Source organism: Dermochelys coriacea, chromosome 2, assembly GCF_009764565.3.
Source record: "Dermochelys coriacea isolate rDerCor1 chromosome 2, rDerCor1.pri.v4, whole genome shotgun sequence".
Taxonomy (NCBI): Eukaryota; Metazoa; Chordata; order Testudines; family Dermochelyidae; genus Dermochelys; species Dermochelys coriacea.
In genome coordinates, this window is record NC_050069.1 from 122356087 (window position 1) to 122371679 (window position 15593).

The window sequence follows — 15593 nt, forward strand, 5'->3', positions numbered from 1 at the left end:
AGGGTCTTGTGACTCATCTTCAGAGTGAGAGTTTGTCACAAACCCAGGGGAGTGTGAAACTCATCTCTCACAAAACACGTGTACTCCATACCATTTTTCCTTAACAAGTCCCCAGACGTCTGCACTTCAGCTTGTTCTATCAACTGACCCACTATTAACTGCAATGGGAGTGCAGAGGTAAAAAGCAGCAGGCTAAAAAAAGGGGGTGTAGGACTGGATTTCAGTCCAATCAGTATCTTTAACAGCTGTCATTGTTCAACCCGCAGACAGTATTCATTTCCATTAACGATTTTCAACAGTAAGAAAAATGACCCTCCTTGTTTCCCGCAGCTCAGTCTTAAATCCACTTTAAATGTTAATCCAAACATTTCTTTACAGCACACATATTACTTCAGCCATTTAAAGAGAATTGGTCTTAGCAGAAATTAAGTCCTTACCGTTAAACAGTTTTGAACACACTTATTTTTCCTCCTGTCAACAACACACCTGTCATGCCACGGCTTCCGCGGTCTGCAGTAGCTTTCATACAAAAGCATGCTCGTTCGAGCGCTCTCTCCCTCTCAGAAAGGGGGCTTAGCCTACCAGACCCCAGCAGGTTACCTGAACAAGCCGGTTAAAGACAGTACAAAGACATCTGTCTGTGTTTATAAACAGCCCAGGCAGCGGGCGCTTTCCTTGCAAACGGACAGAGGAAAAGCCCTTCGTGGCTGATGAATAAAAAGGAGCTTTGCAGGACTCGTCAAAAGCTTGTCGAATGGAATCCCTTCAGAAACGCGTGGTCAGGCAGCTGCCTGTAAGGAGGCTGGTGCTGGTGAGGAGTGGGTCTCTCTCTCTCTCTTCCCCTTCCTCCCTCCCCCTTCTCCCATTTATCCTGCCTGGTGTGAAGATGGGGGTGGGCGGGTGACACCGATCTTCCTTTGCCCTGGAGAGCAGAAAGTGAGCTCTGAGCACGTATATACGTGTGGAAGTTGCCTATTTACAGATAGATCTGAAGAAGGTAAATGTGTCAGAAGGGGAGGGAGGCTGTTCGCGAGGCGAGGGACACAGATCTGTGTATATCTGAGCCGAGGCGGTGAGAGGGCGTGCAGAGGAACCATCTATATTTAGGTGTACGTGAAAAGTTGTGTCCTCCGAGGCAGTGCATCTGCACCCAGGACTAGGCAAATGGGTTGACAGAAATATATAGGTAGGAAGGCACGAGCTGTGGAGGAATGCGTGTGTGTAACGTGTGTCTGTGCAGGCCGGCGTACGTGGATAGCTGATCTCCAGTCGGCGCATGAGAGAGGGAGAAAGGCTGTGGCAGGCGTGGAGAGCAATAGGCACTTGCGTGTGGGGGAGAGCGTGGGCCAGTGTGTGTGGCCAGTCCCAGAGCTGGAACTCTCGGGGCTGCTGCTGCTGCTGCAGGCCCCCCCCCCCCGACCCGCTTCCCCCCATTCAGAGCCCGGCTCCCCCTTCTCATTGGCCGCCCGGCCTAGGCAGGGCGGAGCTCCGCAGCCGGAGGAGGAAAAAAAACAGTAAGTGCGTAAAAAAGTCCTCGCCTTGGTGACGGATGCTCAAAAGTTCAGAAGTTTTTCCAATGCTTCCCAAAGCTGCCCGCGACCGAAAAAGAGACTGAAACAAAACCCAGCCCCCAAAAGAGTTGACATCGGGAGACCGGGAAGGTGGATATTTGTAAATTCCCCTTAGAAAGAAACCACCACTTTTGTCCCCTCCTGGGCAGAGACAACGTGTTGCCGATCCCGGTGGAGCCAGGCGCTGGGCGTGTGGGAGCCGCTCGGCCCAGGGCGTTTATTTTGGCATTGGAAGTGGCTTTCTCCGCGGCAAGCACTGGTGTGGAGCGCGGGGCTTTTGCGGGTGCCTTTTACAGGCCGAAGAAGAGGCGGCTTCCCCCCCCCCTCCTCCGCTTGGGTGCGAGGCCGGGGGGTGACTGATCGCCGGCAGGACCTCGGTCTGGAGGGGCTGGGGGGGGAGGGAGGGAGGGAAAGTTGTTTGGTCCGGCGTGGAGGGTGCGGGAACCTGACGGGAGGACATGCAGGCTCGCTACTCGGTGTCCAGTCCCAACTCCCTGGGAGTCGTGCCTTACCTCGGCGGGGAGCAGAGCTACTACCGGGCCGCTGCGGGAGGGGGCTACACCGCCATGCCGGCCCCGATGAGCATGTATTCGCACCCGGCCCACGAGCAGTACCCGGCCGGCATGGCCAGAGCCTACGGCCCCTACACCCCGCAGCCACAGCCCAAGGATATGGTGAAGCCCCCCTACAGCTACATCGCCCTCATCACCATGGCCATCCAGAACGCGCCGGACAAGAAGATCACCCTGAACGGGATCTACCAGTTCATCATGGAGCGCTTCCCCTTCTACCGGGACAACAAGCAGGGCTGGCAGAACAGCATCCGCCACAACCTCTCGCTCAACGAGTGCTTCGTCAAGGTGCCCCGGGACGACAAGAAGCCCGGCAAGGGCAGCTACTGGACGCTGGACCCGGACTCCTACAACATGTTCGAGAACGGCAGCTTCCTGCGGCGGAGGCGGCGCTTCAAGAAGAAAGACGCCGTCAAGGACAAGGAGGAGAAGGACCGGCTGCACCTCAAGGAGCAGCCCCAGCCCCGGCAGCACCCGCAGGCCGAGCAGGAGAGCGGCGGGGCCGGGGGCGCGGCGGGGAGCGGGGCCGGCTCGCAGCCGCCGCCGCCGCCGGTCCGCATCCAGGACATTAAGACCGAGAACGGCACCTCGTCTCCCCCGCAGGCCGTCTCGCCTCCCGGCGGGGGAGCGGCGGCCCTCAGCAGCGCCGTGCCCAAGATCGAGAGCCCGGACAGCAGCAGCAGCCTGTCCAGCGGCAGCAGCCCCCGCAGCAGCCTCCCCTCCAGCCGCTCGCTCAGCCTGGAGGCGCCCGACCCCCAGCACCAGCCGCAGCAGCCGCACCACAGCCAAGGCTTCAGCGTGGACAACATCATGACCTCCCTGCGGGGCTCGCCCCAGGGCGCCCCCGAGCTCGGCTCCAGCCTCCTCGCCGCCTCCTCCGCCTCCTCCTCGGCCGCCTCGTCCCGGACCGGCATCCCCCCCTCGGTGGCCCTCGGCAGCTACTCGCCGGGCCAGAGCTCGCTCTACAGCTCGCCCTGCAGCCAGGGCGCCAACCCGGGCAGCGGGGCCGCGGGCGGGGGGACCTACCACTGCAACATGCAAGCCATGAGCCTGTACGCCGCGGCCGCCGCCGCGGGGGGAGGCGAGCGGGCCGGCCACCTGGCCAGCAGCGGGGCCAGCCCGGTGGAAGACCCCCTGCCCGACTACGCCATGCCCAGCAACAGCAGCGCCTCCTCGCTGGGCCACGGCAGCTTGAGCGCGGCGGCCGGCCACCAGGAGGGGCACCACGCGCACCCCGCCGCGCACCAAGGGCGCCTGGCCTCCTGGTACCTAAACCAAGCCACGGCGGCGGGAGACCTGGGCCACTTGGCCAGCGCCGCCGGCTACCCCGCGCAGCAGCAGAACTTCCACGCGGTGCGGGAGATGTTCGAGTCCCAGCGGCTGGGCTTGAACAACTCGCCGGTGAACGGGAATAGCAGCAGCTGTCAGATGGCCTTTCCCTCCGGCCAGTCTCTCTACCGCACCTCAGGGGCTTTCGTGTACGACTGCAGCAAGTTCTGACCAAAACCAGGCCCAGCGGACAGCCCCCCCCCCCGACCCCCCCGAACAACACCGAGAAAAGGCCAGACTTCAAGCAAGGACTAGATCTTTTCTTTAACAAACCAAGCCGCCGCCTGCAAGCAGCGAGCACCCCAGCGAACTCTCACATAGTTTGTACAGAGACAGCCCCCCCCCCCAAAAAAAGTCATGCCTTGGTTTGTTAAAAGGACAGTGTTACTCCAAATAACACGTAAGTTTTTTATTGCTTTTGAGAAATACTCCCCCCCCCCATCCTCCCATCTCATAAGGTATTATTATGCCCCGTGTTTAAAAGAGGACAAAATATGCAGTATAGCTTACAAGCTTCCCCCGCCCCCAAGGACTTGTTTTAAAATGTAAATTGCGATATAGTAATTTATTTTTAATTTGTAGTTGGATGTTGCGGACCAAACGCCAGAAAGTGTTTTCCCCCCGAAAACGGACATTAAAAGTGCCTGAAACGTTGATTTTTTTTTCATTATAGATAAAAAGGGAAATTGTATTAATCTTATTCTATCGATTTTTTTCCTGAAAATATTCTGAGGTATTGCATTGTTTGTTTATTAATAAATTACCATTCAATTGGAATACCTTACACGTCTGGATACTTTCATACATTTTTTTTTTTAAATGAAAGACTTCATGGCTAACATTGGCGATGGAACGACTCGTTCCCCTCCGCACAAATCCCAACGACCGCTTAGAAACTGCCAGGTCGGCCTTTTTCGCTCTCTTCTGCAATATGTTCCACTTACTCAGCTTGCTTTATCCGCTAGGAAAAGAAAATACTTTCCCAGGGCAGCTGTAACTTGGCAAATAAACCAACACGTTTTCTTAGCATTGATTAGACAGGACCTGGGATATATTTGACCATACACAATAGTATTACAACGTTCCATATTTAATATATGCTTATATTGCTTAGAGGGATATCTTAAATACTGTCTCCTATATATGCAAATTTTCTCTCTGGGTAGTGTGTGTGTGTGTATATATATATATATATATATATATATATATATACATACACACACACATACACACATATATATATATACACACACACACACACATTATATTTGTGTGTGTGTGTGTAATATGTCTGTATATATCACACAAAGAATCTAATCGACATAGTACAGATTTTTTATATAGGAGACATTCTATAATATATCTCTAAATGTAATGAAAGCATATAAAAGGTCTGTGCTCTATTGAATTATTATATACACACATATATTAAACAGGTTTATACATTTTAAAAGTACAGTTTTAATCCTTTGTCTTATAAAATGAACCAGTTATTTAAAAAACACCAACAACTCTTCCCTTCCCTGCCAACCTCAGCCCAAAGCTGTGACTTTTTTTTTTTCTTTTTTTTTTTTTTTAAGAGCGTTGCTGCTTTGTTGTTGGAAATAACTAACTGCTCTTCTGAATAAAATTATTTTAGGAGGACTTTGTACGGGAGAGTTGTTCTTACGTATTTTTTTTCTTTCCCACCCCCCGTTTCTTTCTTTCTTAATTCAGAAGAAAATACCAGGGTAGATGACTGTTTCAGAGAGTGATGCCTTGTCAGATAAAGAATTTCGCCTTCTGGTCAATTTACAATTAGCTCTTAGGGGCAGTCAGGATCACCTTCTCTCTTTGTAAATAACTAAGCAAATGTAATAAATTCATTAGCTTAGAATGAGCCGCCTTGTCAGTCAGACTTTGGAAGACAATTATTTGATTACAGATATTTAGGGCCTAAAGTTTGCTTTAGATAATACAGTTTCCTATCAGCCGTTCTTATCTAAAGGCAACACTTAGCAGTAATTGCTGTTGCATTGTTAAGGATTACACTGTAAATAAATACAAGGTAATTTCAGTGAAATCTTATGTGGCTTCTGGGCCGCCTCTCCAAAGCAATCATCTAAAATTTAGAATATTTTATGTTCAGCTCGAATAAACGGTTCGATTTTTTTTCCCCACATAACAGTGGCTTGGAATATATTTAATATAACCTCTTACACGCTTTCTTCCCGCCCGCCCGCCCGCTCTAAATAGCTATTGTGTATATATTTACACAATATAGTTTAGCCGATAAAGATGAAATTGAGATAACAAGGTTTTGTTTATTGTAAAGCACAGCAACAACCAAGTATTTTTCCCCTCAGAAGCGATACAAAATGTTGCATAGCAAAATTCCTAAGCTTGTTAACTTCATTACTGAGAAAGTTACGTTTACTAATTTTTAGGGGGAGTAGCTTGATTTTTAAGCACCCCCAGGCTTTAAACAGCTGCCAATTATTTCTTGACATAAATATTTTTATATTTGTAGCCTAGGCTGACCAGAATGAGATCATTCCCTGGAGGAAGAGATTCTTTGACTTCCTTAGAAATGGAGGGATATTTCCACTCTAGCTTTTCAGCTCTTTCTGTTTTAAAGGCAGATCAGAAGCATGGCAGCAGCAAAACTGCTGTTTACCATGGAGCTGTCTGTATGGTAATTTCTTTGACTTTTTTCCATGTAATTAACTTAATTATAGGCTGTACCGAGATAATTGCCCGTGCCATTTGTCTGTTAGACTCTGTTACTTGTGATTGTTATTGTTATTGTTTTAGTTGGTTAAAACTAGGTTGCAAAGTCTTCAGCTGTTGTCTCAGCGATCTGCAAAAATAAAATCGGGGAGGGGGGAGGGAATAAATAGCGCAGCAAGCCAGTGTTAGCTTTGAGTGTTTAATCGCCCATTGGATTGCGAGCGGGGTGAGTCGGAGGGGCAGTTTGAACAATCGTAGGATAATTACTCCTACTGTCAGCGCAGCCCAGGGGCTCTAACAGAGACGACCCGCATGCCCCATGAGTGGCTAAGCACCAACGCCTGGTGAACCGGGCTATGCTCTTTCTCTCACTGAAAATTGGCGTTGCAGGCTTCTGTGAGCTGGTCCAGGCTGTTGTTGTTGTTGTTGTTAATTATTTACTCATCAATTGCCGCCTCCTTTTGTTGTGCAGACACACGTGGGCTGAGGAACCCAGCCCCAGGGGAAAGATCAGAGCCATTTCATTCTTCACGCCTCACAGATAGTTGGACTTTGCTTCGTTGCGTTCCTAGCAGCCCTTCTTCGCTTAACCAGGGAAAAAGCAGGAGCGGGTGTTTCACACGTTTAGTCGGTGCTGCTCCTTTGGGGCTGCGTGACGTGACTGTGCGTTAGGTGGTAGCAAATGAAAACATCTCAATCAGGTATCGGGTATTTCCATTGCTTTGCGTGTGCACGCGCGCAGTTGTAATAAAGACTAGGCGCTGGCAGTGTTACTACAACGTTAATGGCTCGCCCTCGTTTCGTGTAGGAAGGAAGAGGTGCATTTGCTAGCCACGCTATTTTTAAAGGCAGAAAATGAGACTGTAGATAATATTAGTGGGTGCTTAGAGTCTCCCTGGCAGACAGTGACTCCGAGCAAATTGGCGAAGGTTACCTCAATAGGCAGCTAGGTAGTATAGTTAGGTGCTCCCCTACTGTTGATCAGCTGTTCTGATGCAACTTTCAACCTAACATTCAGAATAACGATGGGAAGGAGGCAGAGAAGTAAAAAGTTGCTTGTTGGCCTGTGATACGTTGCTGCTAGTAAAAGCTAGAAGGCTCGGAGACGATTGGGAGTCTTGGCTAGGAAAGTTTTTGGACTCTGGCAAATGTTGACGGGTTCTTCTGTTCAGTTTGCTGCGTTTCCCTCCTTGTAGGCAAACGTTTTTCCGTTAGGACATAAACTTCCAGCAGTTCAGAGACGGAGCCCAGCTCGGAACAAACGATCACCCTTGACGTTTATTCAACCAATAATAGATTATTTCTCCTTCCTCTTCCCCCCCCCCCCCGCCGCCCGTGAGAAATAGGAAAAGCAAACCATACATTATTATACACGATAACCACCCAGTAGCGATCGGTCTGACACAAGCTCAAGTAGAGTATCAAACCCTGTAATGAATTTGCAAGGAACTGGAGCCAATGAAGCAGATGAAAGATGCATTTATGAACCCCTTGCATCTGTGGTGTTATCCTTCAAACAGAGTGGGCCACATTCTGCACTGCCATACCTCCCGGGTATCTGCCTTAACTTCAGTGAGGTTGAGTAGGAAATGGTTAGCTCAACGTTTGTGTCAGTATTTTTAAGTTAAAACTAAATTGGAAAACACTGTTAATTACTTGCTTTTCTCTCGGGGGAAAAAATTGTTCTTGTTTTTGACCCTAGATAATATTGTATTTTAGCTGATTGAATATGGTTATTTCCTAATTCAACAGTTAAACTAAGCCAAAATTAATTTTAAATTGCATTAAATGGAAAGGGAAAATGCTCCTTTCCTAGATAATTTCCCTCTTTTATCTTTTAAAAAAAAAAGTTTGTATATTTTTCACATAGAGAAATGGCGCATTTTAAATAATTTAAAAGCCTTGTTGAACATATTTACATTTATTTATCCTCACATGCCAGGTAAGAATAAAACTAAACTGGACGGTATATTTTTGTTCAGGATGCAATATATTTGTTAACATGATCGCAAGGCTTTACTGATTACTCACGAAGTTCAGAAAAAATACGTTTCAAAGGAAGCTTGGGAATATTTTTTTCCATATGTGGACTTCAACGTCATAATCTTCGCATGTTATTAGTAACTCTTGTGGTTTACATCTTATTCAAATCCTTTTTAGTTCCAACAACAATCTCTCTTTTCCTTTGTTCTCTCTTCCTCCCCCTCTTCCCCCCAAACGCTAACGCTGAATTAAGCGAACATTGGAAAGCCACCTCAAGGCTTCCATTATTTTGTGTTTCCAGTTACACGTTCTAACACAGGCCCATATTTTGTGGCAAAGATTTTTAATGTAACCAGGCACTTAGCATTAGGATATGGGGGAGGGGGGAAGACACAGGGTATTGTTCCGGACTGGTGACTTATCACATACACCTGAAGGATAGTTATGCATTGAATAGGAATCAATATATGTGTCACAGGTATGTGTGAGTGTGTATACAGAGAGAGAGCTTACATGACTTTTAGAAATGCTTGCTCCAATGACAGTGTATTGAGTCATACAAGTTTATCCAGATTTCACTGAATTTTAAAAGGAGGAACTTCTCATTTAAAATGTCCCCATTATTTTAGCTGGTTCATTTTTGTTCTCTTTAAGGTTCATTTGTTACTATTCAGTCCATTTCTTTTTTTTTAATTCTTATTTTTAAGACGAATTCATTAATAAAATAAGTGGGTCAAAGGCATTTTGCGATTCTTGGTATGTGCTTGAAGCATATGTTTAAGTGTGTGTGTGTGTGAGAGAGAGAGATGGATGGATGGTAGCAAGATCTGGCTTTATCAGGGCGGACGCGAGAAACCTGCTAAACAAGATCTATCTGTATATTAAAAAGCATAATGCGACCGCTCACCTTTTTCCTGGGTGGAGTAACAGATGTAGTGGAATAGGACCACTTTCTGTGCTATCCGAGAATCTTCCTCGATCATTTATCTGTGGCTATTCCAAATATCCTCGCCCTCTTGCCGTTTACACCAGCTCTGGGTGTGTTTGCAGAGGCTCGAGCTCAGGAGCGTTTTAATGTGCCGGCAACTATGCACAAAGGTAGCGCGGTGGTGGGATGAATTTTGTCCCTCCAGGTTTAATTCTGATCAGGCTCATAAAGCCAGTCTCCTCTTTGCAAAGTCATAAACAAACGTCGCGTTAGGTCGCGATTGATGGTGTCTCGTGCCATAAGAGCCGGCCCGGTCAGGAAGGAATAAAATTCAATCGGAGTTGCGGCATCATTTTTCAGGGGGGTGGAAAGACAGAAAGGGAGACGGAGGTCAAGGGAGAGGATGTCACCATTTCACAACACACCGGAGGTGGAGGAGGAGGGAAGAGCTAATGAGCGATTGTTTTTATCAAGTGGAGTCTAATTTAATCAAACAATCACTAGATGAGCGGGGGTGGGGAGAGGGAGATTAGGCCTGCGAGTTTTAAATCCCAGCTCTTTGGCTATTAGCGCCTCTGAGCCCGCTCTTATCCCATCTTTACTCGGGTGATTCCTTTATTCCGTGGGGGCCAAAGGGGGTGAGGAAGTGTAGGAGCTGGCAATTCTCTAGTACAAGAACGTCTGGCTGTGTTAAAAGGGTACAAATCGCGTGGGAAAATAAGTCCCAATGATGCAAACCGTGACAATTTATGGGGACAGAAAACTGGATCAGGGGCTTACCAGTGATCGGTGAAGAACAGGTCAGCGATTGTTTTTCTCCTTTCAGAGTAGCAGCCGTGTTAGTCTGTATTCGCAAAAAGAAAAGGAGTACTTGTGGCACCTTAGAGACTAACAAATTTATTAGAGCATAAGCTTTCGTGAGCTACAGCTCACTTCATCGGAGCTGTAGCTCACGAAAGCTTATGCTCTAATAAATTTGTTAGTCTCTAAGGTGCCACAAGTGCTCCTTTTCTTTTTTCTCCTTTGTATCAATCTTCTAATTTATGTTTTAAAATGGCCCACGGGACAAAACAAAACCCTACACAAATCATCATGGGAGCGTTAAGCTCTCTTGGCTTGCTAGTGGAGACACCGCTCGGTTTTTGTTTTGTTTAAAAACAAATAAACAATCCAACCCTCCACGCCCTCCCACCATTGTTTTCCTTTAATCATTAACGTAATGTTGTACGAGCTGTCCTGGTGTTAGCACGGGCGAGTTGTGCTGGGTTCCGATTTACCAGTTGCTTGATCCATTTGACAAAGGCCGTTTGAGCTGCTGGGCCGAGTTTTCCGTCAGTGTCATGCCGGTGTACACGGAAAGCAGAATTCGGCCCAACCGATTAGAAATAATTGGGGTGAGGGAGAGGTTTAAGGGGGTATATTATTGCCCAGCCCCGCAGCGTAGGCTCACCGAGTTCAGCACACCCCGTCTATGAAAAATCAGTGGAGCTGACGGTCCAGTTGTGGGGTGTTTTTTTTGTTTTGTTTTTTAAAGAAAGATTGAAGCGACAAACACTAGAAAAAGAGATGAGGAGTGTAAAATTGAAGAAAATGCACCCTATCCGCCTTACGGAAAACAAAAAGCCGGGCACGAAGCATTCTTTCTTTTGTTACATTTATTTCCAGACATTCTATTAGTTGCTGGGAGGAGACCTTCTGTTTTGTATTATATATTATATATAATTTGTTTACTTGACGTTTTCCCTGACTGACTTTAAATTTGCTGGCATATTGAGCATATTGTGGGAGACGGAGGGCAGCTGGAACTCTAAATGTATGTATCGTGTGCTGGGGTGAGCGCTATCGCACAGATGCCCATGCACATATGTCCAGGCTCTGGGGATGTGTCTCCCACAGCTTCATCCCAGGGGTTTGGGAGTGAGACACTGCGATTCCAGCCCAGGGAGGCTAGTTCCAATTCCTGCTTGAGTCACTGTAACAATGACTACAAACGTTAGGTTTCAAAGTAGCAGCCGTGTTAGGCTGTATTCGAAAAAGGAAAAGGAGTACTCGTGGCACCTTAGAGACTAACAAATTTATTAGAGCATAAGCTTTCGTGAGCTACAGCTCACTTCATCGGATGCAAACGTTAGTTTGTCCCTGCCAGAAAGGCGAGATCTCCTCCAGCCCGTTTTCCTCTGGACTGAAAGCGGGTTAACCATGCCGAACACACTTACTGAGGCTGAGAAAACGAGACCCGAGTTCCTTGGCGGCCCGCACGCCAGTTTAAAGTTTCCTAGGGCTGCCGCTCGTCTGCAATGTTGCAGAGAAAAGCAGTCCAGGCAGGGCCCAGGCACACGCTCAATGCGTGTCCCTTTCTCTCAACCCCTGCGCATCGCTGCAGGGAGATCCTTGTGCAGCAGCCCTCTCTGGATTTTCCTACATCCTGACGAGAGTTTTTCCCGGAGAGTAGTGGGGAGAGAGCAAGAAGAAAATGTAGCGTGTTTACGCTCTGGTCTTCTTCCCAGGTCAGACATGTAGGGCTCTTTATTTTGCAACTTGTCTTCTTTAGTTTTGTGCAAAAGAACAAATACATGTCTCGGCCACTTCTGCCTGCAAAGGCCAGAGCTTGTAGGTCACCGGCTGGGTGGGAATTGGGTGGTCGGCAATTTTTTTGCCCCCTAAATAAACACAGCTTGAATCGACTTGGGTGGGCAGAAGGGAACAATTTGTGAGCCAGGGAGCGAGCTCTGGGCAGGCAGTTGGCCCGAGACTTACCTGCTGGAGACTTTCACCTGACCTTTAGCTGTCAAGGGGCTGCTCAATATATTACCCTGAATTCAGCTCAGCTTTCTTTAGACTGATTTCAGTAACAAATTTAAAAAAGACAGAATCCCTTCCCCCTTTACCTCTGGGGAAAGAAAGCAGGAAAACCAACACATATAGAGCCATTAACTGAAAATAGCTGCGTTTCCTGGAGTATAAAAGATATTCAAATTATTGCGCTCATGATTGTATTCAGGATATTATTACACGTATTATATATGAATAGACAGGGCATATCGCTAAAAATGCATGTCTGTAAAAAAACAAGCGTTCGATTTAAAATAAATACCAACGCAATTCCTCTCCAGCCCCAAGCTTCTTGGAATTTATTTAGTTGCCAGAACATCTCTAAGACTTTTTTTAATAAATATTTGAAATAAGGAAAAAGAATGTTTTTATAGCACGAAAATACTGATATCGTCTGAAGCAGAAGAGAATTGTTTAAATAATGTCAGTGCGTGCAAGATTTCCTAGTGTAAATACGTTCACACTGAGTTTAGGTTTTGATGTAAGTTCTGCTAGAGCTTTTTCTGAGTACATGAAACAGGGCTGCAGCTGCAGGATAGTGGAGGGACATTTCCCCCCTCCCCCCTTCTTCTGAATAGTGTTATTAGTTTATGAAATGGAAAAACTAGTAACACAGGACTGTAGTACAGGATAACAGCCACCGGGCTAGAAAAAAGCAAGCGCCCTATTATTTTTCAGGAAAGCACCGACCACAGTTTCCCTCCTAATATGTAATTATTAAAATATTCACGACCAACAATTCTAAAACATTGTCCCTATAATGGAAATGATATTTTTTATTGCAAAAATACACAACTTTCTCCCCAGTGCTGCCTACCTCCCAAGAAACCAGTGGAGGGAAGTGACACCATTTCATTAGAAAGCTTGCAAGCAGATTTTGCTCTTTAGGCTGCCTCTGTCTCCGCTAGCTTTCTTCTCTCCCCCCCCCCCCGTCCCCCAATAATTGCGAGGTGGCTGTTGGTGTTTTTCTTACACCCGACAAAACGTTGGAGCGTTGCCTGCTGTAATGAGCCTTTCTGGGTTTGTTGTGTCTGGAGACAATGCTCCGCCAATGAAATGTCAGAGGTGAGGAGGGGTCACAGGGAGGCAGCAAGCTCAGGCCTGGACCAGTAGCCCTGGTGCTGCTGAAGGGCAGGAGTAGAAGTGCCGAGGACCAAGGACTGTTACAGATCTTTCCTTCACTGCCTTAAGTCTATGGCACCCGAGCCTTTCCTCTTTCCCAGAGTGGGTGGTGGGGAATCGCCCGTTTTCTAGGCCCCGCAGAAGAAGTGACAAGCAAAAGGATGAGCCAGAACCTGCTCCTGTCTCCACCAGAAAAGCGCCTTCTTTATTTTCACCCGAACACGAGGGAACTCCATTCTCTAAGGTTGATTTTTTTATTATTATTATTTTATTTTTAAATCTCTCACTTTAAAAAAAATCGATCCCTCTCACCCTTCAGTCATGGCTGCCTTCAGCATCGTTTCTAATCACCTATTAGTTTCGGGGGCGGGAGTTGTGTGTGTGCCCACCGGAGTGTCACCTGGCGTTTAGCTGATAGGGTAAATCCTCGCCAGAGCACTGTCTTTGAGGACTGCAATGCGGGGAAGGTTTTTTTTTTTTTTAAGGAAAGATCAGCAGAATTCCCCACCCCTGGCTTTGGCTCCTCTAACCTTATAACACTAACTTTTTTTCTAAACAGTAGCAGGTAGAAAAGGCATGTAGAGAGAAGCTTGTGTGTATATAAAGGTTTCGGAGTAGCAGCCCTGTTAGTCTGTATCCGCAAAAAGAACAGGAGGACTTGCGGCACCTTAGAGACGAACACGTTTATTTGAGCATAAGCTTTCCTGAGCTACAGCTCACTTCATCGCATAAGCTTTGGTGAGCTACAGAGCTGTAGGTCAGGAAAGCTTATGCTCAAATAAACGTGTTCGTCTCTAAGGTGCCGCAAGTCCTCCTGTTCTTTTTGTGCGTATACGATCACTGCTGGGCCCAGATTCTGATTTCACCCAAAGAGCTGGCAATCAGAGATCAGAACTAGGCCCTGTACCTGTCCTTTTCCAGCGGTGAAAGGGGCTTGAGCTCTTGTGCTGAGCTCTCATGCTTTATCAGGTGCAAATGTTTACATATTGCCAAAAATGGTCCAGCTGGGCATTGTTATAGTCTCATTTTCGTCTCACAGTTATGTCTTATTAGCTACTGTCTGTACAGTGTGTGTGTAGTGGTATGAATCGCCCGCAGAGTAACGCTCTCTGAAAGATTTTTTTTTTATAGTGATAAAGAGAAACTTGGAAGGAGAGGAGCTCAGTGAGTAGAGAGGAGCAGCAGCAGCAACTTTGAAAAGGCACTTTAGTCCTTCTGTAGTGAGGCTCGCTAATTAAGACACAGCATCCGATGAAGTGAGCTGTAGCTCACGAAAGCTTATGCTCTAATAAATTTGTTAGTCTCTAAGGTGCCACAAGTACTCCTTTTCTTTAAGCCTTTTCAGGCGTTCAGCTGGGGCTTGGGTTGTTGCTGCAGGACTTCAACGCTCATCCGCACTCTCGTGCGCTGACAAGTTATAAAAAGAGGAGCAGAGAATGGCCTAAAGATACATTAGCTGGTAATAACTCTTGTTTTTATTCACTAGACTTTAACAAGTACAACCGTAAACAACAGAAAAAAGTGTCTGAGCCTTGTTGCAGCTAATGCTTTCGTCACACTCTGATTTTCTTGCAGTCTGACCCGCCACCCCCCCCCCAACCTACTGTTAACGGGGGAGGGATGCCAGCAAGAGGGAGGCTTTTCGGACCCAGCCCTAAGAAAGTGTCACAAAATACGTAACTTTTTTTTTTAATTGCAACCCCCATATTTTTGTAACGTTGCGTCCAAGGCTATTGGGGAACCCTAGGCAGCCCTGTTCCCCTATATTTTGGTGTAGCACTATAGTAATTTCTTTCCACCGGCGCACGGGGACGAAGTTAGAATGGAGCGAGGAGCCGCTGTCCTAAGCGTTTGATTGCGCGTGGCCTCCGTATCCCCGAAAGGGGGACTAGGCAACTGAACGCAATTTGTCCTGTCTGCGATGAGATTTCGACCGACTTGCGGATCTTTTCGAAACAGAGCGGCTGGTCCTATGTCAGGTTCCGTTCTTGCATCCCTCATTCGGGCAAGCCGCCCGCAGGCGCCCCGGGCATGGCGCTCTAGTGGGGACGCAGCTCGGGCCCGCACGGGGGGAAGAGTTCCCTTGTCACCGCTCATTGGCTCGCAAAGGGCAGAGGCTGGGGTGAGGGCTTGGAGTCGTTGCCTTTTCTAAACGCTGTTTGCGTTTTATGTCTGGTCCTGGTGGCCACCCAATCGTCGAGGCGAATGGCAGGCTCGGAGGAGCACAGACTGCACGGGCAGCTTCATCAGTGCAATGCATTAACCTCAGCAATTACCGTCGCCCTTTTTATTACCGAGGACTTTTTAATTTATATCTAAAACGCCAATGGGACAAAACCATGCAGCTGTAAACATACACACATTCTTACAGGGAAAAGTGTGTTTATATATTTGTGTACATAAGCTGTAGTACCTGGCAAATCCGAGTACAAAACTTCATTGTATAATTGGCACCTGGATATTAGCTAGCTATCTTAAATAGCTCTACCAAATGAGTGAGTCAGTAATATAGTTTAGGGAGCAGTAGATTGTAATTTACTACATTGT

General features: G+C 47.2%; 1 protein-coding gene across 1 annotated transcript; it reads left to right on the forward strand.

The window, feature by feature from the left end:
- Positions 1-1494: 1494 nt before the first annotated feature.
- Positions 1495-3815, forward strand: FOXC1 (forkhead box C1). Its single transcript, XM_038391219.2, has one exon. The coding sequence runs from the start codon at positions 2030-2032 to the stop codon at positions 3641-3643; it is 1614 nt and encodes a 537-aa protein (XP_038247147.1). The 5' UTR covers positions 1495-2029; the 3' UTR covers positions 3644-3815.
- Positions 3816-15593: the final 11778 nt, after the last annotated feature.